We start from the raw sequence: 23,349 nt of genomic DNA on the forward strand, positions 1-23,349 counted from the left end.
GGTTTTATCAGCCAAAAAAGCCTCCTTCTGTACTCAAGAAGCAATCTCCCAGCCTCCCCCCCTGACTTCTTATCTGTGCATTATCAGGCAAACACGTCTTCATTACAGAGAAGCCAGTGAAGACGGGCTCTGCTCTCTCCATTGTAAGCCTATGAAGGGGGGAGGGGCTGAGGGAGATGAGGGAGCAGGAAGAGGTGACATGAAGGTCAGCTGTTTGTAGACTCTTTGGGCACCTAAAACGCAGGATTCTGGGGTCAGAAAGGTCAGTGCTTATCTAGGAACTTACTGAGAGAAGATTGCAGGGTGTTGTGCTGTGCAAGACTGCTCCGTGCTCAGTCACTCCTAACAGCCCCTCCCCTCTCCATAGCCACATAATGGACACAGAAATCCTGCTTCATTTGATGTGAGGGGGAGGCTGGGAGATTGCTTTTTCAGTCCAGAAGGAAACTCTTTTAGTACATAAAACCTATTACAGAGTTTCTTAAAATCGCTTGTACTGTTGATATTTAATGTTTTCAGAAAAATGGCCCTGAAATGAAAGTTACTGAGGGAACAATTACATGGGCCGATGAAGGCCCGATCAATATTGTAAACGAGCGCCGATCTGCTAGATCGGCCCTCGTTTACTAGGCCTTGTACATGGCCCAATAATTTTTTAGAGTACAGAAGACTTCAATGCTTATTTCATGATAATAGAAATGTGTTTCCAATCCAACCTCCAAAGTTGTATCTTATTTTTACATAAGGATTAGGGTTGGGCAATTCTTTGGGGATTAATAGTCAGTTTTTACAATACTGGCAGTTTTATAGTAGATACGAACTGGACGGATATTATTCATTCCTTCTGCCTACAATTTCCACTTGGCACGTCCGATCATGGTACTATCGGAGCGGAGGGTGGGGTGGTATCATTTCCATTGACAATATCTGCTAACCGCGTTTCCTCTGCTTGTGATTTCTTCTCAGAAGTGGCAGTGTATAGAAGATATGTCTGGAAAACTACGGATTCATAAGTGTAAAGGATCCACAGATGTTTTATCACTAAGGAAGAGAACACGAAGCATAAACTCAAGGGGCTACGGGAGCAAACACAAAGACTGTATCTGCCCAGATACTGATTATAGGACAAGTAAGAGCCAGAGGAAAAAACAGAGGATTTTCTTGAGATCTTCCAATTCTAAAAGTAAGTAACCAGATGATTCCTCAAGTAGGCGAGTCAGAGTTCTTAAGAGATAATCACATCTCCATTACAGTCTAGTCCATTTAGAAACCTATTTTTTTTTTATGTATCACAGCATAGGAGTTTTGTATCTGATAACATAGACTAATGCCAAGCAGATGCATTCTGGTATGAGTGATTGTTATTGAGAAGAAATTGGATAATTTACCGTCCTTAAAGGGCTACTCTATTGACAAAAAAATTCAGAAAGTTATACAGATTTGTAAATTACCTCTATTCTGAAAATCTCATGGCTACCAGTACTTATCAGCTGCTGTATGTCCTGCAGGAAGATGTGTATTCTTTCCAGTTCCATACTGTGCTCTATTCTACCGCCTCTGTTCATGCCAGGAACTATCCAGAGCAGTAGCAAATCCCCATAAGAAACCTCTGCTGCTCTGGACAGCTCCTGACATGGACAGAGGTGGCAGCAGAGAGCACTATGTCAGACTGGAAATAATACACCACTTCCTGTAGGACATACAGCAACTGATAAGTACTGGGAGGCTTGAGCTTTTTTAATATAAGTCATTTACACATTTGTATGACAATGATTTTCTTTTATTTCATTTTTTCCCCTTTTAAGTAAGCATAACATAACATATATACTGTATGTCTGGTTACTGGAAAAAGATATGGCATGGCATACAAGTGGCTTGCCTACTGAATGTAATGGATCTTACGTAGTCTTCTACATGAGCATACCATATTATACCTTTACCTTATGCCATTATGTGGGTATTCCGACATATACCTCCAATGTACCACCTGATGGCAGCGGGAACCCAGTGTAATATCTTTCTCATATTTCAGAGTAACTCACCACATTCTATAATATGGATACTGTATCTTACAAGTCCGTCAGTTTCTGAAACCATGGTTTTAGATGTGAATTGTGCATTACCACTATACACCACATTGCCTCAATCTAGAGAAAACTATTGTTTATGCACTGAACTAATAAACCAGTATGCAGTAACCTTCTCCGCTCCCTATAGCCGGATTAAAAAATACATATATTCCATCTTTTTTCATTTTAGTGTTTGCTTGGAGAGTTGGAAAACTCTATCAGAAAAAAACTGTGCTCCAACCGCTATAACAATATACTAAAAAAAACGAATCAGAACAACATAACATTAAAAAGCATATTAGGTCTTGTTTAAGACGTCAGATCACAATGGATCTATAAAATATATTAACAAATTATGACAGATCCTAAGAAAGGCATCACGGGTCTTATAAAAACAGAAGCTATAAAACCAGTATATACAAAGCCTGAAATATGAATCTCCTAGTACTAATACAGTGCTGACTTCTTTCCCAGCCATGTGCACAAACCATCATAATTCCTACTACAAGGTAAAGTCGCTGTATGTGGACGTAAATGCACTTGTTACATAAACACTTCTTTTGTTATAAGGAGTCAAGATCGTCTTTGGGTTTCTAATAAAAAATTTTTTTATAGATGTATTAGTGTGAAAAATAAGCCTCATTTCCGTCATTCTTATTTTATTACCAAATCTCAAAGTTACTTTTTTTTAAACCCTGTAAAAAAAACTTCTCCGAAAATCCATAATCACCACTCGGCAAGAATTATTGACTTAAATTAATTAAATCTGGAATTAATGAAGGGATAAAGTCAAACGAACCGAGTGGGATTCAGCACTTACTAAGCTGGAGCGCCCCCTAGTGGAGTTTTACGTAATGGGAAAGAAATGTTGAGCTTTATGTAAAAGAACTTTGTGATCACAATGATGGCCGTTTTCACACCCTGTCTTTTTTAGTTAAATAACGACCATAATTTGATACTCAAAATAACAGCCGTTATTTTCATTCTTCAATGATTTCGATTGAAGTCTATGGAAGCAACAGCCGTTAGTTCACACAATGCATAGAATAAAGATCACTGTTTGCAGCGGCCGTTAAATTAATGTTCAGGACATTTATTGGCGGACGTTATTTAGCGAGCAACAGATGTTATTTTTTGTTGTTCACACACAAAAAAAATATTGGGCTGCCCTTTTATCGTCTTTTCAACAATATTCTTTAACAATAGTAACGCCCAAAAGGGTGTTGAATGTGGCCATCATTCGATCTAAACTTGTACCAACGACCGTCATTGCAATGAGTGCCCCCAAAGTATGTTATATAATGACCGTTATTTTGAGTACCAAATAACGTCCGTTTAAAAACTGTCTGCGAACATACCCTAAGGCAATGTTCACACAACGTTAAAAAAAGAGAATTGACGTGTGCCTTTTCTATTTAAAAAGACGCCAGTTATTGCCGCAATTTAATCGACTTTAATGCGTTGCATGTCGAGCAATGCATACAGTGTATAAAAAGGATGTTGGCTGCGTGGACATCAAAATGATGAGCATGGCAATTATTTTTGGACGTCTTTTGCAAACAGCGGACGTTGTTTTTTTAGTTCACACACAGTTTTTCATTTTCCACCATCCTTTACTGTCTTTACAATTAAATTTAATAGACTTTTTAATTAAAGACAAACCCAAAGGCCAATTAGCTCATCTAAACTAGAAAAATGTACCAACAGCCATCATTGTACTGACAGGTGGCCAAACAACGAAATGACGGACGTCATTTTTTCTTTTCAAAAACGGAGAGGAAAAGCAAACGTGTGAACATAGCCTAAAGGTGATTTTCAACACTAAAATTTGGCTTCTGATTTACACTAACCTATGGATTTCACTGCTCCTTTTCTGGTGTTTGTCTTTCTTTTAAAGGGGCTATCCAGTGCTACAAAAACATGGACACTTTCTTCCAGAGACAGCCCCACTCTTGTCTCCAGTTTGGGTGGAGTTTGCAGCTCGGTTTCATTGAAATGAATGGAGCTTAATTACAAACCGCACCTGATCTGGAGACAAGAGTGGGGCTGTCTCTGGAAGAAAGTGGCCATGTTTTTGTAGCACTGGATAACCCCTTTAAGGCTGATTACCATAAATCACCAGAACTGTGTTTTATAGAGGCTATTTTCCAATTAGTGCTATTGCCCCTTGTGATGTTCAGGGCACTGATAGGGACAAAGGTTGACCTGCTTAATGAAAGGCAAACATATGTTCTAGGTTACACTTTGTAGGTAGACAGCAGGACTGTACATGAATCTGTAATGCCCTGGAGCAAAACAGGTTGCTTCAATAGAGGAGCCATGTACGCCATACATTTTATATATTGTATAATAGTTAAACATGGTTAGTAATAGGAATTGGCAATATTGTGGCCGAATACATAGAAGTTTATTATAGGAGGACATTTTTTAAATACATTTTCTTTGCTTACTGATTGAAAAAAAGCCCTATTTTATGTTTCAAATGTACTAAATGCTTCTTTATGATCCTATAAATAGTTTATAGTGTTCCGGTGGTTTTGGGTCACTTTTTAGGATAAGCTGTCATCTGTGTGTATACATGAGGAGCAGAGCTAGTTCTAGACATTATATACTTGTATATGGTATTTTTCCCTGACCTGGTTGGTGTGGCATAGCCTCTATGATGACTCCCATACACATGTTTTCCTCTGAAGCTAAAGGAGCATGGAAGACAATATAGAGTAGTACTGAGTAGTCTAAGCTGTGACTCATGGACTCGAATGATTGATAATGCTACTTTGAATTCCTCTAGTCTCTCTTTGATTTAAGCTGCCTTTAGTCACTCCCTCTCCTCTTCCTCGACCACTATAGACAGCATGTAACTGATCTCAGTGAGCTGTCTCTTTTGTCTCAAGACAGATTTGAGGAGTTTAGACCAGTGAATAAACAGGGCAGGAATGGAGTCTGATGTTTTTTACAGAAAACATTTATTACATTTGTTTTTACTATTGATGTATGCAATGTTTATTAAAACAAGCCTAGTCAATATATAACCCCCTATTTTCTTTTCTTGAGGACACAGATTTGCAGAAAAGCAAATCAGCAATTATATTCTGCAAGATAAAGCAGTTTTCTTTGCGGTTTTAGAAATTTGCCAACTTGTAGAAATTTTAATTTAAAAAGTAAAAGAACCACAGCTCACCTGCTGTACTTTTTGCTGTAGTGATGATGCACCTTTGTAGCCATGTCACCATTGCAGCCAATCCTGGCCTTTTTGCCTTTTGGGCCATGTTTGTTCCGTTACTTATTAGGACTCCTCATACTATTGTCTTCAATGTACTTTGTTTACACTTGCTCCTTAACCTTTTTCCTCTTTTATTCTGCATAGTATTTCACTGTTTAGTGCAGCTGTTTGTGCCCTCAGAGCTGCTGTTCCTACTGAAAAAAGGACAGAATGTTGCAATATATTTGCCAAGTTTGAAATTTAGTAGGCCAGTCTCTCTTAGTACATCTGTGTTTGCAATCTTATACTGTGCTAAGAAGACAAATTTATTCAGTGTGTTTATATACATTTTAATATTGGGTGCCACCTGGGCAAAAATGGCTATAAAAATATGGTAACGTATAAGGTATCAAACGCCTATGAAAACACTTACGTATACTGAGTTAATAGGTTCTCCTATCACATGCACATGTACAGTACTTGCAGACTTCAAAGTCTATAAAAAAAAGTAACTTTTTAAAAACATGTTGTTGCCCCTACAGAATTCAACCCCCGTTTTGTTCACACACGTCAAGCACGTTCCTTGGTGGAATTTGAAGGCAAGATCTATCATATAAGTTTGGATGATGAGGAGAATATGCAGGCTTCACGGATCAAAAGGCATTACACCTCTGAAGAGGATGCTGAGGAAAATGAGGAGGATGAGGAGGAAGAAGAAGAAGAAGAGGATGAAAATACATTCACAACCCTAAGTGAAGATGATGTAATGGTGGCTGATGGGGTGATGGAAACCAGTAATTCTGAATCTCTTCGAGTCACACACAAGTAATTTTTATTTTTTTATTTTTTTTATGTTTATTATATGGTTAGTCTTAACTGATTTCTTTTGCTTTTAGTTCAATGATTTGTATCAGTCTGAGAGCCAATTATATTACAAAATTAAATCTACAGTGAAAATGGCTCTGTCAGTTCTCCTACCTTACACTCTGAGGGCAGTAAGGCATAGTATCAGATACCATAGTAAAGAAGATACAACACTGTCACTTTAATTCAAATTCTGTCCTTTTTATACAGTTTATATGATGCAGACTTAAGGTACTCCAGCATGTCACAATGTTGGGCTACAGAAAAAAAGAAAACAAAATGCTTATTTGCCCTGGTCCCCCATAGGTCTCATTGCAGCTCCTGTTCCAGGGACTTCCAGCCCCTAATGCTCACCTCTCCTGGTGGCTGAAGAAGTTGGATGCAGCCCTAGGGAGTCCAGGAGTCTATGGCTTTATCCATGTTTTCCAGGACTCCCTTAGGCTGCATCCAACTTCTTTAGCACCGGTATTTAAATGCCGAACGATTGAACTCAGGCATGCTCAAGTCTCTAGTCATTAGTTTTGGAGTATAGGGTTAACTAAAAAGTGCCATTCTTCACACTGTTTTTGGTCAAACTCTACCTTTCATAAACTTGGCTCATGATATAGCTTAAAACCGGGAATGAGGCTTTTGTTCTTAGTCATTGATGTGTCAGGAATTAAGCCATGCTGTTAACATTCGATTCATGATTCACTTTGACGAAAGAGCCCTGGAGTTCTGGTCGCTAGCCGAAGTTAGTCGAGCAGATTTCAAGGCAATGTCTTATAGAGCTAAACTTTAATGATTCACAGATGTTTGAACGTTCTTTCTTGAGAGATGACTGAGCCAGAATAGGAAACGACTGACAAAGTGCACCAGCTTAGGCTTGTACTGGTGCCGAAAGTCATATTAATAATCTCTACATAGCACCGACATATTATTATGTAGAGAGTAAAGCAATGTTACTGCATGTTCATTATATGGTTCTGCCTATATTTATGTCTATTGGACTACAGGTGACCTCTTTACCATACACTGAAATCAAAGCTAAAGTATAAGTAGTCTAAGGTGCACCGCGAATATTCCAGCCACACTGCCAGTGCAAAACCGCTCTAAGCCTAAGTTGCGAAAGCTTTTTGGCGTTTATTGTTATAGATCAGTATATATTACGTTTATATCTTGCAATGCCAGGGCAATCTGTCTAGCCGAGGGTAGATGATATTCATTGTGACACTTGGCACTTATAGTCTTTATTTTTCTTGTTTGTCTTCTATAGATGTTACATCCTTGCCAATGACACAGTACATTGTGAGAGGGAACTGTACCATTCAAGTAGAGCCTGGAAGGACCACAAAGCTTACATTGACAAGGAGGTAAAGTCATTATTAAAGACTATGGGGGAGATTTATGAAAGGGTGTAAATATACAACTGCCCACAGCAACCAATCACAGCTCAGCTTTCAGCTCTGGTAAAATAAAAGCTGAGCTGTGATTGGTTGCTGTGGGCAGTTTACACCAGGTGTATATTTGCACCCTTTCATAAATCTCCCCCTATATTTGTAAATACTCTTCTGAAATTTCCACTAGTCTGCTTCATTTTATTTAAAAGTATCATTATACGTCACTGTTTCCACAGCTTAATGTGGTCGTAGACTGGAATTAATCTGTTTATAGTAAATGTAGTCTTAGGCCAGATTCACACAATGATTGGAAATGGGATAATTTTACATCCATTAAAACACATTACACCATCATGTCCATTTATGCCATGCAGATGACAAGGTTTTTTTATACCCAGGGCAAAGATTCAGCATGGTGCCCTTTCTGAGATAATGTATAAAGGCCCTATTCCACCGGACGATTATCGTTTGCATAATCGGTAACGATTAACGATCTTAAACGACCGCTATTGCAAAAGACCTGAAAATGTTCACTCATTTCCATGGAACAATAATCGTTACTTATGATCGTAATTGCGATCATTTTTTTCTTCGCTATTTATTCGCTATTGCGTTCGTATCTATTGCGAGCAACCGAACGATGTGTTATTTAATGCGAACGAGTAACAATAAAAATAGGTCCAGGTCTTATAAAGCGATCAACGATTTCTCGTTCGGTCGTTAATCGTTAACTGCATTTCAACCTAACGATTATCGTTTAGATTCGAACGATTTAACGATAATCTGAACGATAATCGTCCGGTGGAATAGGGCCCTAAATCACTTGATTGTGGTGTACATACTAGTATTGTCACTTTAATGGCTTAGTCATCAAGATACCCTTCCTGGCACCACGTCTGTCTGATGGGGATTCTGCCCTTCTACACCAAGCAAAGTAAATCTATTGCTGAGATAGCATGGTTCTTTATAATATTATCAACTTTATGATTTAATATTAGCCACCTATACCCAGCACCTAAAGCACATGCAGTAAACCTTCATGAGGACAACCAACCTCAACATTTCTGCTTTACACCTGTAAATGAGCACAACTTGGCACTGGCACTGGAAATACAAGTACCCACGAGACATGGAAATTGCCTAATACAGATGTGCCTGTTTTTGTATTTGTCAGATTGAAGCATTACAAGACAAAATAAAGAATTTAAGAGAAGTTAGAGGACATCTGAAGAGAAGAAAGCCAGATGAATGTGACTGTAGCAAGTCTGGGTAGGTATTACTTTAAAGTGAATCCATCAGCTGCAATACATGTTCTAAACTGCTGACATTGTTATATTAAGGAGACACATGGTACCTTTCATATATCTGTCTGTGCTTCCTTAACAAAAAATATTTTTATTCTTTGGTTTCAAGTGTTAATGAGAAGTCTGGGGGAAGCAAAACAATTATTTCAGGCCGGGGGTGGGGGAACATATAAAAAAAAATCATATTCACCTGTTCTGGCGCCCGCACAGTGCCACGTTCTACTCCTGAACCCCAGACAGCTGTTTTCTCAGCTACCCTCCAGCTATGTCATGACACAGCTTATGGATGCCCTGCTCAGCCAATCAGTGACTGGGGCGGGACACCACTGCAGTCACTAATTGGCTGAGCGGGCTAAATCCTACCTGCCTGTGACATCTCAGCCGGATCGTGATATACCTGGAACCTGGGAGAAGATGACGCCTAGCGGGGTATGGAATCCCGTTTATGCGGGCATGAGGACGCTTATGCGGGCATGAGTAAGCTTAGTGTCTTTTTTTATCTCCCCACCCTCTGCCGATAATAATTTTCCCAGACTTCTCCTTTAAGCCCCTCAAGTGCTGACAGCTGTAACGCCTCCTCACTCCCCCTCCTATCCCTATCCTTCCTTGATTACATGTTTTCTTATGGAGGTGACAGAGAATACGGTTTGTGATGGAGATTCCTAACCACATTACTTGTCCAGCTTTGTGGTGTGAGTAAATTTTAGCTCATGTGATATTGTGTTTGTTTTGCAGGTTTTACAAGAAGGTGAAAGGTGTTAGGACTCAGGATAAGATAAAGAGCCACATCCATCCATTCAAGTGAGCATCAATAATCCTCATTGTCTAGATGTATTTTATAGTTAAATATATCACATATGGGGCCTCCTCCCTACAAGACTTGCCTCATTCAGTCATCTCCACGCTCCTGGGTGTGAAAATGAATCATCTTTATGTATTGGAGGAAATGGTACAAAGTTTCCGAGATACAGGATAGTCGGCATATTCCCATTACTACATGAACTTGAGAACTTAATGAATATGTTTCCACTAGAAAATCTTGCTTAACATGTATGGTTCCTCTCCAGACCATCTCCAATATTTTCTGTACAGTTTAAGAACATTAATATACACGCCTAAAGTGTTTTTTAATTGTGCCTATTGGTCCAGTAGTGCAGGAAACAGTGAGTTACATGTGCAATAGTTAGCAGTCTTCCAGTTACAGACTAGTAGAGGTAGATGTCTAAGTCCTCGAATAATCGTTCAATCACCACAGTACATGCAGTATATACCTAGTGCCAGCTGGAGAAATAGATACAATAACCATCAACCCTACCCAAACATTCCATGAATCAATAAGACGTGCATATGCTGCTTGCATTCTAGTAAATGATGTTTTATTCTCACAGGGAAGGCATTCAAGAGGTTGACAACAAGCTACAGATCTTTAAGGAGAATCGTAGACGGAAAAAGGAAAGAAAGGAAAAGAAACGTCAGAAAAAGGGAGAAGAATGCAGCCTGCCGGGACTCACCTGCTTTACTCATGACAATAACCACTGGCAGACGGCTCCTTTCTGGAATTGTAAGAACTGGTGGCTTATTGACCTATGTTTCTATAATCTACATCTTAAAGGGGTTTTCCGAAACTTTAATATCAATGGCCTATCCTTGGTATAAGCCATCAACATCACAATTGGTAGGGGCCCTGCACACTCATGAAACAGCTATTTGGAACATCACCCATCACGAGGTTCTATTAATGCTGTAACATCCATGGTGCCACTAATGAACAATCTACCACCAGCTGGGAGGCACAACCAGGGGGTCACTCCTGACCCATTGGTTGGGGAACACTATAGAGAGATATGAACACCAAAGCTGTCCTTTAATGTGTTACACATTGATGAAGATCTGTCACTCTATAACTCCAGATCCCTAACTTCACTCAATGGTTCTGGCAAATTACCAAGTTGTTCTACGGAGCCAATCAGGCTTCATTTAATTATAGCAAATACTATAAAATGTACCCGGCGCTGCCCGGGTATAAAGTGTCAGTGTGTTAATTAGATTTGTTCTAAGGTGCCCAGGAGACCAAGCTAAAGGTATTGTTTCATCTGAGTTAATCAGTGGAATTAGTGTATACCTGTAGTGCATAGTTGGAGGGGTTCTGTATACCCACAATGTATAGTTTTTAGGGGTCTCGCATATCTGTAGTGCATAGTTGGGGGGCTGTATACCTATAGTGTATAGTTGAGGGAGGTCCTGTATACCTGCAGTGTACAGTTGGTGAAGGTCCTGTATACCTATACTGTATAGTTCGGGGGTCCTGTATACCTGTAGTATATAGTTGGTGCTGTATACCTGTAATGTATAGTTGGTGGAGGTCTTGTATACCTGTAGTTTATAGTTTGAGGGTCCTGGATACCTGTAGTGTATAATTGGTGGAGGTCTTGTATACCTGTAGTATATAGTTCGGGGGTCCTGTATACCTGTAGTAAATAGTTTGGGGGTCCTGTATAACTATAGTATAGAGTTGGTGGAGGTCCTGTATACCTGTAGTGTATAGTTTGGGGTCCGATATACCTGTAGTATATAGCTGTTGGAGTTCCTGTATACCTATAGTATATTTGGGGTCCTGTATACTTGTAGTATAGAGTTGGTGAAGGTGCTGTATACCTGTATTATAGAGTTGGTGTAGGTCCTGTATACCTGTAGTGTATGGTTTTGAGGTCCTGTATACCTGTAGTGTATAGTTTGGGGTCCTATATACCTGTAGTATATAGTTGGTGGAGTTCCTGTATACCTGTAGTGTATAGTTTCGGGGTCCTGTATACCTGTAGTGTATAGTTTGGGGTCCTGTATACCTGTAGTATATAGTTGGTGGAGGTCCTGTATACCTGAAGTATATAGTTGGTGGAGGTCCTGTATACCTGTAGTATATAGTTTTGGGGTCCTGTATACCTGTAGTGTAAAGTTTGGGGTCCTGTATACCTGTAGTATATAGTTTTGTGGAGGTCCCGTGCACTTGTAGTGTATAGTTTTGGGGTCCTGTATACCTGTAGTGTCCTGTATACCTGCAGGGTTGTATTTACCCGTATGGCAGTGTTATTCAGTCACAGAGTGTCGGTATTGGTCATGTCTGGTATGGGGGTGTTATCCAGTCACAGTATGGCGGTATTGGTCAGGTCTGGTGTGGCGGTGTTATCCAGTCACGGTATGGTGGTATTGGTCAGGTCTGGTATAGCAGTGTTATCCAGTCACAGTATGGCAGTATCGGTCAGGTCTGATATGATGGTGTTATCCAGTCACAGTATGGTGGTATTGGTCAGGACTGGTGTGGCGGTGTTACCCAGTCACAGTTTGCCGGTATTGGTCAGGTCTGGTATGGCAGTGTTATCCAGTCACAGTATGGCGATATTGGTCAGGTCTGGTATGACAGTGTTATCCAGCACAGTATGGCGGTATTGGTCAGGTCTGGTATGGCAGTGTTATCCAGTCACAGTATGGCGGTATTGGTGAGGTCTTATATGACAGTGTTATCCAGTCACAGTATGGCGGTATTGGTCAGGTCTGGTATGACAGTGTTATCCAGTCACAGTATGGCGGTATTGGTCAGGTCTGGTGTGGCAGTGTTATCCAGTCACAGTATGGCGGTATTGGTCAGGTCTGGTGTGGCAGTGTTATCCAGTCACAGTATGGCGGTATTGGTCAGGTCTGGTGTGGCAGTGTTATCCAGTCACAGTATGGCGGTATTGGTCAGGTCTGGCAGTGTTATCCAGTCACAGTATGGCGGTATTGGTCAGGTCTGGTGTGGCGGTGTTATCCAGCACAGTATGGCGGTATTGGTCAGGTCTGGTGTGGCGGTGTTATCCAGTCACAGTATGGCGGTATTGGTTAGGTCTGGTGTGGCGGTGTTATCCAGTCACAGTATGGCGGTATTGGTCAGGTCTGGCAGTGTTATCCAGTCACAGTATGGCGGTATTGGTCAGGTCTGGTATGACAGTGTTATCCAGCACAGTATGGCGGTATTGGTCAGGTCTGGTGTAGCAGTGTTACCCAGTCACAGTTTGGTATATCTGTTGTGCCCTGTATATACATGTACTGTATTGATGGAGTAGGGGGTCCTGTATATACATGTACTGTATAGATGGAGTAGGGGGTCCTGTATATACATGTACTGTATAGATGGAGTAGGAGGCCCTGTATACATGTACTGTATAGATGGAGTAGGGGGTCCTGTATATACATGTACTGTATAGATGGAGTAGGTTGCCCTGTATATACATGTCCTGTATAGATGGAGTAGGGGGTCCTGTATATACATGTACTGTATAGATGGAGTAGGGGGTCCTGTATATACATGTACTGTATAGATGGAGTAGGGGGCCGTGTATATACATGTAATGTATAGATGGAGTAGGGGGCCCTGTATATACATGTACTGTATAGATGGAGTAGGGGGCCCTGTATATACATGTACTGTATAGATGGAGTAGGGGGTCCTGTATACATGTACTGTATAGATGGAGTAGGGGGCCCTGTATATACATGTACTGTATAGATGGAGTAGGGGGTCCTGTATATACATGTACTGTATAGATGGAGTAGGGGGCCCTGTATTTACATGTACTGTATGGATGGAGTAGGGGGCCCTGTATTTACATGTACTGTATGGATGGAGTAGGGGGTCCTGTATATACATTTACTGTATAGATGGAGTAGGGGGTCCTGTATATACATGTACTGTATAGATGGAGTAGGGGGCCCTGTATATACATGTCCTGTATAGATGGAGTAGGGGGCCCTGTATACATATACTGTATAGATGGAGTAGGAGGTCCTGTATATACATGTACTGTATAGATGGAGTAGGGGGTCCTGTATACATGTACTGTATAGATGGAGTAGGGGGTCCTGTATATACATGTACTGTATAGATGGAGTAGGGGGTCTACCAGTTATTACTGTGGATGTTGTGAGGCAGCTTCCCTAGCAACCATTACTCCCTGTGAAAATGAAAGCAGTAATCCTATTGGTTGCTAAGGCTCCAACTGCCGTGTCTGCTGCAGCTAATTATATCACCTGTGTTTGCAGTGAGGAGATTTTCCCATTCATCTCTATGAGGCGCCTCTCTTTCCCCTCCCCCTCCCCTCCTGTACATCTGGCGAGGACGGGACCTTCGCAATAACCTTCCCGGGTACCCAATGTATCTGTGTGCCAAATTTGGGGTCAAACGGTTCAGGCGTTTGGAAGTCTATAGAGGACAGACAGACAGACAGACTTTGATTTTTATGATATAGATAATGTTTTGGGTTTTTTTCCCCTCTTTTTACAATAGCAGATCAGTGGCGGCACAGGGATTTTTTGAAATGCCCGAAACGCCTTGATTCCCGTGCTTGGTGCCGTTCTTTGGCTGTGCACCAGTCCAGCTCTATGCAGTGGGCAAGTGCCCACAGTGTGACAATATTCCCTCTTCTCTGTAATGAGGCATCATTGATTCTAATGGTCCCACTGGGGGGGGGGGGGGGGGTGTTGGCCCCCAGTACATTGAGCAAGGCCAGTGCATGGCCAAAGAACAGCGCCAAGCTTGGGAACTGTCATTACCATTATGTTATATAACAATGTACCTATATCCATCATCTGTCCTTCTCCTTCACAGTGGGGTCTTTTTGTGCCTGTACCAGCTCCAACAATAACACATACTGGTGTCTGAGAACCATCAATGAGACTCATAATTTTCTGTTCTGCGAATTTGCTACTGGATTCTTGGAATATTTTGACATGAACATCGACCCATACCAGGTAAACGCATGAAGGGTTATTGAATATCTAGGTGCATAAAACTCACCCAGTTACAGAGCTTTTCCTAGTCTCTGACTGTGCCCTGTTCTATAACTTGCCAAATTATGAGACTATTCTCTGTATCCATACTTTTTTCATATTCATATATGAAATCGAGCATATTATGGTATAGTACATCCCCAAAGAAGTCTACAAGTGCTTTATTACCACTTCAAGCATGTACAAAGCCGCAGCGTGCTTGAGGCTCTGTTGTTGTTGGAGCCTTTTTGTTGACCAAGACTGTCCTGCTTTCTTCGCAGTTAACAAATTCTATACATACAGTAGAGAGAGGAATATTGAATCAGCTTCACATACAGCTGATGGAGCTAAGAAGCTGCCAAGGCCATCGACAATGCAACCCAAGGCCAAAAGGATTAGAAACAGGTAACTTGACTTTACGAAGAAGTAAACTTTAATTTAATTGTAATGGCGAGGACGGTGGTTGTAGAGGCCCCATTAGGGTTTTCTGGATTCAATACTTGGTCTTTTACAGGGGCTAATGGAAAAGGCCACTAAAGGATCAAGCTGCACCTTCATGTATTATGTGCAGTGGACTACTGATTAATAACAAGCTAAGCTCTTCAGATCTTCTCGATAGGGTTCCTTATAGAAAGGTCGAGCTGACCTAGACAGAAAAGCTTATTGCAAGGCTTCCTAGCTAACAAGCTACTAGGCTGAACTAAGGTAGGGGCTGCCAACTAACCAACTAGTGCAATGACTCTTTTCCAAGACTTACATTATTGTTTTCACTCCAACATTGATGACCTTCAAATGTTTATTTTCTAATTTCGGCACCTTTTTAAACAAAGATTTCCTATACTACCGATCAAACTGAACCCCTGTTAAAGTGAATTCAGCCATTTTGAGGGAATAGTCAATATTCAGTTTGACGTATTTTACATGGTGCATGCTCCTAGCTATTGGTCGTGCCGACAAAATGGCTGCCTTTACTGGGTTTAGGCAACAGGTACAACTTAATCCATCTTTCTAGAAGATGTGGCAATCTACTTTTTGTGATTGATTTCTCTTCCAAACGTTAACAAAGGTTACTCTTGTATTTTCCTATATCAGGAAGTAAAGATGGAGGAGCCTATGATCCACACAGGTATATGTTCTTTTTCTTATTTATCCTTCTCAGCAGCTTCTCCCCGAATAATTGCATGATCAGCCCATTCTGACTAATGTCTTTATCTTCTCATGTGGCATACGGCATAGCTCTTGGTGCATGCAAATTCTAACCATGGTTTCTTTTTATGGTCAGTGGTTTGAGGCCTTCCATTATTCACTTCATCTCATTTCCACAGCGAGAACTCATGCATCCCATTTCATGCTTGTGATTTTTCAAAATGTAATTGAAACCCAAATTATTTGATGAATTCTGGTGAGGTCGAATGGGTGCTGTGTTTCCTTCTCATTATATGTTCATTTATTTTGCACTTCATTTTGCGTTGTAATATTTGATCACGTTCTGTACTGTACACCATTATGTGCTTGCTAAAATGCATGGGTATTTCCACTCATAGAGATGTATAAATGCAATGAACATCCATGTAGTAATACAGCATTAAATGAAAGGGGTAAAGTGATGGCTACATTTTGTTTCTGTGCTGAATCTGGAAAAAAAATCATAAGATTTGCCTAGAGCCTATATGTGTAGGTTTACATCAGGGATGGGCGGCATGCTTCCCATCCCTGGATTACATGTTGGGATTATTCATGTACTGACATGGTTGTACATTACAATCAATAAATTGTATATGCAGTACCATATCTAACCACATGGTGTGCTGTTCAGGAGAAAGATATCTATGATGCACCTAAAATTTTTAGTGTGGTATCTCTTTTATTATCGGTTTTATTTTCTCTTTTATGTGATATGTAACTTTAGTACGTAACCATGCAGAAAATGAATAGTATCTAGTGGTCGATACTAAAAAAGCAGCCTAAACTTAAATTGTCAGTGTCGTCTGTTTGACATGTCATTGAGACATGTCAAAAGTTTTAATCGGTCTGGGTGTGACTGTTCAGACCTGTACTGATCGGGAGAAGGAGCCAGAAGAAGAGGTGCTGCAGCACATCCTCTCCCCGCTATGTATTAGGAAAAATGGTAGGGCTTATAATGGAGCTCTATGGAGCCCAACTCTTTTTTTTTTTTCTTACACAGAGCGGGGGAGAGGACGCACTGCAGCACGGTTCTCTTCCCCGCTCGTTCTCCCGATTGGTACAGGTATGAACACTCAGACCCGGACTTATCAAAACTTTTTTGAAACAAGAGATACACTTTAATATTCTGTATTCGAATAGTTAACAGAATCCATATCTGTTAGATCCCTGCTTCCACAGATCAGGAGAATGAATGGTATAGTGCTGTGTTCCCTTGAGTTTTTCCTTGCAAGTAGCACTCTGGACCACCTGGCTGTCTAGGGAACTGTAGCCAAGCCACATTACTGATCCCCTTAATTTTCACGAGTGGTGATCATAATCTGACATCCCCTGATCATAAATATCCTAGTGGTGTACCATGACATAATGAGATTGGAATACCCCTTTAAGCCTCTGGCAGGCATGTTTAGTCCTAATTCCCCTGTCAGCATCCATTGCCAGCAGATGCCCCATACACATTAGGCTGTCAGCCAATCCTGCCAAAATTAATAGATTCTGTTGACTTTTATCTAATGCGTATAGCCGGGTCAGCTGAGGCCATAGTTATTCTGACTTTATTTTATATGATTGGATTGGCAGGTGAGCAATAATCTTCTTGGTAATCAGTGCATTAGATACGAAATGCTATATAACTGTTGGGCTGCAGGTCTATGTTGCTTGTGCTTTTCCATAATGTTTTATTATGTTAAAATATCTTTAACATTTAAAGTGACTCCGTACCCCCCCCCCCCCCCCCCCCAAACCACTTGTACCTTCGGATAGCTGCTTTTTAATCCAAGATCTGTCCTGGGGTCCGTTATGCAGGTGATGCAGTTATTGTCCTAAAAAAATACTTTTAAACTTGCAGCCCCGTGCCAAACAGGAGTATCTGTGCCCTTACTTTGCACCACCCCTCCGTCTCTCCTCCCCACCCTCTTCATCATTAGGAATGCCACTGGAACACTTTCTCCATGCTGAACATTGCACAGGTTCCTTAACGATCCAGCCCATGCGCCGGGCTGCCACAAGTGGGGAATAGGAGGCAATCTGTCTGGAGCATTCCTAATGATGAGGAGGGTGTGGAGGAGGGACAGAGAGGTTGTGCAAAGTTAGGGCACAGATACTCTCGTTTGGCACAGGGCTTCAAGTTTAAAAGTATTTTTTTAGGACAATAACTGCATCATCTGCCGAACGGACCACAGGACAGATCTTGGATTAAAAGCAGCTATCCGAAGGTACAAGTGGTTTGGGGGAGGTAGATTGTGGGTACGGAGTCACTTTAATGCCTTCAAGGTAATCTGTCACCTCCAAAATGGTGACTGGACTGTAGGCTTTTGAAAGTGCTGACACTCGGCATGCCTGCTCAGTCCTGTCACTAATTTGGCTCAGGTGCTGTGTCCGCAAAAAGGCTGCAGCTTCAAAAGCTCGATACGAAGGCGTAAAAGTGGAAATTGTGCAGGGCTTAGTGACATAACCATGCCCTGCTAGTCAATGAGATCAAGGAAATATGGAAAAAACTGACGCAGGTTCCATTTTTCTATTCCTGATTTGAAAAAAAACAAACAAATCAGCTGATAGCCCCCCCATAGCGCCTGGGACGCTAAAGAGGAAGGTATGTTTCTTTCCTGATTTATTGGAGCAGGTGGGCCGGATAATGCTGCAGGGGCAGGGTAGTGCTCTTAACAGTGCTCCTGGACAAAGATTTGCATACTAAGGGTATGTCCAAACTACGGAATCCCGGCAGATTCGCCCCCACTTGCGTGCATCTCCGCTGGTCCCATAGGCCGCTTATTCTTCGGGCGGACGGCGGAATCTGCCAAACCATAGAATGAAGACTATGGGACCAGCGGCCGCGAGCAGGGGCAAGCTGTGGAATCCGCAGTGGGTGATCCGCCGGGATTCCTTAGTGTGGACATACCCTTACAGCGTGGGACCAGTGCAGAGGAGGAAGGTAGGACATATACTTTCCTCCTCAGCATCCCGGGCGCTATCAGTAGGTTAGATTTGTCTAACCTGCTAATAGTTCCCCTTTAAGATATACTGTGCTCTTACAACGATTGAAATGACAAGATTCAGTCAGTAGGTAGTAACAATCTTCAGTACAATGATTCAAGTAAGTACAGTAAGGGATTTATCCATAATTCAAGAAAAACATTCTCATGCTTTCCTAACATCCAAAAATATGTTCATGCATTGTTTCATTTTCATTTCATTGTGATCTGTAGAATTATTTCACTTGGTGAAGAAACAGATGTGGCATAGGAATCTCACACATTCAACTTGTGTTTTTACAGAGGACAACTATGGGACGGATGGGAAGGTTAACCTGCCAAATTTCACAGAGGATGTTGACTGGAAAGGACTGGAAGATTTGTACAGCGTAAATGAAAGCTTGTATGGCTACAGAAACAACTACAGGCTTAGTCCAGATGACTGGGCTAATTACTTGAAGGATGTAGATAGAATTTTTGCACTGCTGAACAGTATCCCTAAAAAAAATACAACAAACACAACTGTGGTTGAACGCATATCTGGGCCTTCCGATACTTCAACTCTGGTGGAAATGTCCTCTGCTGACTCCGAAGACGAATTTAGTGGTGTAGTTGCAGAAGAAAGGGAACCTAAAATGGAGGCCAACTTTGGTATCTTGAATTTGAGCACAGTGATATTTAATCACAAGAAAAAACTTGAATTAAATAATGATATTAATGAGAGGAAAAAAACTAACCAGGCACACTGGATCAAGAATAAAACCGAAAAATGGAAAGACCATGTGGATTTAGATACTTATGAAATGCATTTCAGTGGAAATGGGTTCATGGAACTAGAATCCAAGAATTCTTTAAATATTCTCCCTACGGAATCCCAATGGCATCTCGCACATGCAAGTGAAGATATTTTTAAAGATCAGATATACCTTCCTATTGACTCCACGACTCAACAGAAAAGTAACGTCTCAGCGTCAGATCAGGTGAATGATTATGAAGACCGAGAAAGCACAGAAGTCACATCTACAAAACATTCTCCAGAAAGGAGTAACACAGACCTTGACGTAGAAGGCAGTGCCTGATCCCTGGCCTATTATAACTAAGCAACATGCATGACAATAACATACAAAAACAATGCAGTCAAAAAATTGTGGCACTTGACATTCCAAATATGGTGCTCCTAACCGATACTCTACATCGGGTCATAATCCGCATATGGGTTTTCCCATTTGACGTTGTTACCTACATCACCACAAAGTTTTACTTTAATACCATATTGTTAACACATTCTCTTTATTTTCTGTTCACCCCTTTGGGCTCATATAATTTTTGTGTCTTTAAACATCACAAATGATCTTACGTCCCCACTAAATATTTTTTGTTATATTTTATTTTCTAACCACTGGAATTTTCTTAATTAAACTAATTTGCACTTTTTAAAGCCTTTTGAGCTTGATCACAAAGTTTATCCCTTTTTTTTACTTTTATCTCTGTATCCTGTTGGCGAGAGGAGTTGAGCATAGAAAACAGATTCTGTGCCAAATCGGTGCCTTAAAAAATTGCATTGAAATTTTGCAAATACCTCATGGCCTATGTACAACTATACGAGAGAGCAACCAATGGTAATCATTATAGACTGTCCGCAACGGTCTAATACATGGCACATTGTATGGAAAAAACAGTATTTGCAGGTAAAAAGTTAATTGATCTTAAAAAGCATATATACTGTTTACTTCAAAAGTCTTGTTTTACCAGTTTTTTATAGATTTGTTTTTGGATTCCACGAGTCATAAGAACTTTCTTCATCACAGTTGATCCATGGAGTAACCAATATTATCATTCTCTGAGCAGTCCCTACATGGTCTATGTACATAAGCTAAAAATTACTTGTTGGTGTACCCATCAATTACAGGATGGCGGCACAGACATATTTATGGTGATGAAAGTACTTTTTCTTCTTTTGTAAATAGATTTCAGATTATAGGTTTTGTGTTTTTTTTTTGTTTTTTTTAATCATGTATAGTATCTGTTATACTTTTATAGAACAACTCGGGCTTCAGGAAAGTCACGAAGCAACATTTCTTCAAATAAAAAGGTGCTTTAATTTTACAAACTGAAACCTTATGTAAATTGTTTTTGTTTGATTTATTAAGTTAGTTCAGGTCTATATGTTTTATCTCGTGTTAGCATTATCCAGATATGGAAGCAATTTTTTTTGACAGTTCAGTAATAAATTCAGTATTATGCGTGGGAAAATACATGCAATCGGAATAAAACAACTACAAGAACAAAGGAAAAAAAATAGATAAAACCTAAAGGTGTCTTTACACAGAGAGATGTATCTGACAAAATATTGAAGCCAAAGCCAGGAACAGACTATAAACAGGGAACAAGTCATAAAGAAAAGATTGAGATTTCTCCTATTTTCAAATCCATTCCTGGCTTTGGCTTCAAAAATCTGCCAGATAAGTCTCTCTGTGTAAAGGCCCCCTTAAAGGAGAAGTCCGGCGGAAATTTTTATTATTGTATTTAGTATTGTATTGCCCCTCAAAAGTTATACAAATCACCAATATACACTTATTACGGGAAATGCGGGAAGTGCTTTTTTCCCTGCACTTACTACTGCATCAAGGCTTTACTTCCTGGATAAAATGGTGATGTCACTTCCTGGATAAAATGGTGATGTCAGGACCTGACTCCCAGAGCTGTGCAGGCTGTAGCTGCTGGAGAGAAAAGCTAGTCACAGGAACATATGAGTGAAAGAAGCCCAAGAGCATCAAGTAAGTGTGGAATAATTTTTTATTGCAAATCCAAGTATACAATGCAATGTTTCAATCCAATAGATCTTCATTAATGTTTGGTAAAGACTCACAGGGTCGAAACGTTGCTTTTTGTGCTTGAATATGCAATAAGATTTGAAAATTATTCTGCATTCCTAGATACCGCTAACATTGTTGGTGCTCTGGCGAGCATTAAATACTCTACATGGCCATCTACTGACATAGGTCCATGATGCTGTTTGACCTTACTATACTATACTAACATGATGCAATGACTGGACTGCCATTTCAATGTAATGGGTCCCTTTTACCACTTAGGTTACTATAGTGTGTATGGTATAAAATGAAGCCCATAAAGCTCCATAAGCGGTTTCAGGCAGAGAGCATTATCATGGAATCACATGTCCCAAACACAAATGCTCCTCACTTATTAGTTTCTTGAGTTTTTTTGCCAATATCTGGGGTATTGCACTAATACAGTCTAAGGCCATACATGGTGTAAGACACTGGCCGTTCCGTGACCTGACCGGGTCACGGAACTGCCGGTGTCAGAGATAATCCTGGCAGGTACTGCAGTACTGGCCGGATGATCTTCACTTCTGCTGAATTCGGATGCGGGTGCATCAGTGTGTGCCCGCATCCGTATTCCCCACTGCCCACAATGGCGCGTGTGGTTGGAGCCGCACGCTCCATTGTGTGAACTGACAGGTTCTCTGCGGCCGCTATTCAATGATATATCAGTTTTTCGTGCTGCCGCATGGAATCCCGGCCAGAGCTATACTACATGTATGCCGGGATTCCATTAATTTACAACATATGTTTTGTATAAACCAAATTTCAAATTGCAACAACGGCTGTGATTTAAACAAAATATACGTTGTGTGAACATGGCCAAAAAATTACATAGCTAGTTTTTTCAACTTGCATCCAGATGTTAGTCATGTTAGCTTCTATATCAAAGATGAAGGCTGTGAATGACTCAACAGAGAAGGGCTTGGATATAGGGCTAGTTCCAGGTGTACGTGAGTCACATTGGGTTTTCTGTCTACCCCACCCTTGGCTTGACAAGTATAGAATATGTTCACTGTGCGCTCTGGCATTTGCTGTGAATTGCCTGGTGTTGATGCGTAGGGAGAAGCCAGACAGCATTACCAGTAAGGTGTGATACAACATACCAAAATAACCACAACTTTAGTAGTCTTTTAAAAGTAGTAGGTGCAATATAAAAATAAAAACAAGCCAAGAACATAGTGACCTTACATGGGTTTTCTGGGAATTGAAAATGCTAAGAACCACTCCTTGACGGATATGTAAAATAAAGAAAAATAAATACCTCTTTCTGACTTCTTCTGTTTGTTTCGGCACCTGAATGCACTCTGCTTGTTATATCTGGTCTCTGGGTCTGTCTTCAGTTCTGAATTCTTCTTTGTACTGTTGCAGCACCTACCCAATACAACTAACAGTTCACACTGTAAGCCATCCGATACGCCATGTGGCTTCCACCAACTGCACTTCCACCTCTGCCCAGTCTTTTCACCTTCACATGGTGTTTCCAACAAAGTAAATTTCATCATAATGATTGTCATGTACAATTCCAGTTCCAAAAAAGTTGGGACTCCATGTATAAAAAAGACCATGTAACGATTTACAAATCTCATGGCCCTATATTTTATTCACACTAAAACATAGAACACATACCAGGTGTTGAAAGTAAGACTTGTTACCATGTCATGAAAAAAATTCCCTTGTTTAGAATTTGATGGCAACAACGCATCTCAAGAAAGTTTGAAGAGGGTCAACA

At 40.6% G+C, this 23,349-nt stretch overlaps 1 protein-coding gene across 2 annotated transcripts in view; it reads left to right on the forward strand.

Moving 5' to 3' along the window:
- The window catches only part of SULF1 (sulfatase 1), a 100,817-nt gene extending 77,944 nt beyond the window's left edge, over window positions 1–22,873 (forward strand). The window contains exons 12-21 of one of the 2 annotated variants that reach the window (XM_069957494.1): window positions 967–1,183; window positions 5,814–6,096; window positions 7,391–7,487; window positions 8,689–8,783; window positions 9,554–9,619; window positions 10,207–10,379; window positions 14,457–14,599; window positions 14,899–15,022; window positions 15,710–15,743; window positions 19,075–19,188. In XM_069957494.1, coding sequence (XP_069813595.1) covers window positions 967–1,183; window positions 5,814–6,096; window positions 7,391–7,487; window positions 8,689–8,783; window positions 9,554–9,619; window positions 10,207–10,379; window positions 14,457–14,599; window positions 14,899–15,022; window positions 15,710–15,743; window positions 19,075–19,105 — 1,263 coding nt within the window. In that variant the 3' untranslated portion in view covers window positions 19,106–19,188. Of the gene's footprint in view, window positions 1–966; window positions 1,184–5,813; window positions 6,097–7,390; window positions 7,488–8,688; window positions 8,784–9,553; window positions 9,620–10,206; window positions 10,380–14,456; window positions 14,600–14,898; window positions 15,023–15,709; window positions 15,744–19,074 lie in introns of both variants that reach the window. The other variant, XM_069957493.1, reaches the window with a different exon arrangement.
- Window positions 22,874–23,349: the final 476 nt, after the last annotated feature.

The sequence above is a fragment of the Dendropsophus ebraccatus genome, chromosome 2, assembly GCF_027789765.1.
Source record: "Dendropsophus ebraccatus isolate aDenEbr1 chromosome 2, aDenEbr1.pat, whole genome shotgun sequence".
NCBI lineage: Eukaryota > Metazoa > Chordata > Amphibia > Anura > Hylidae > Dendropsophus > Dendropsophus ebraccatus.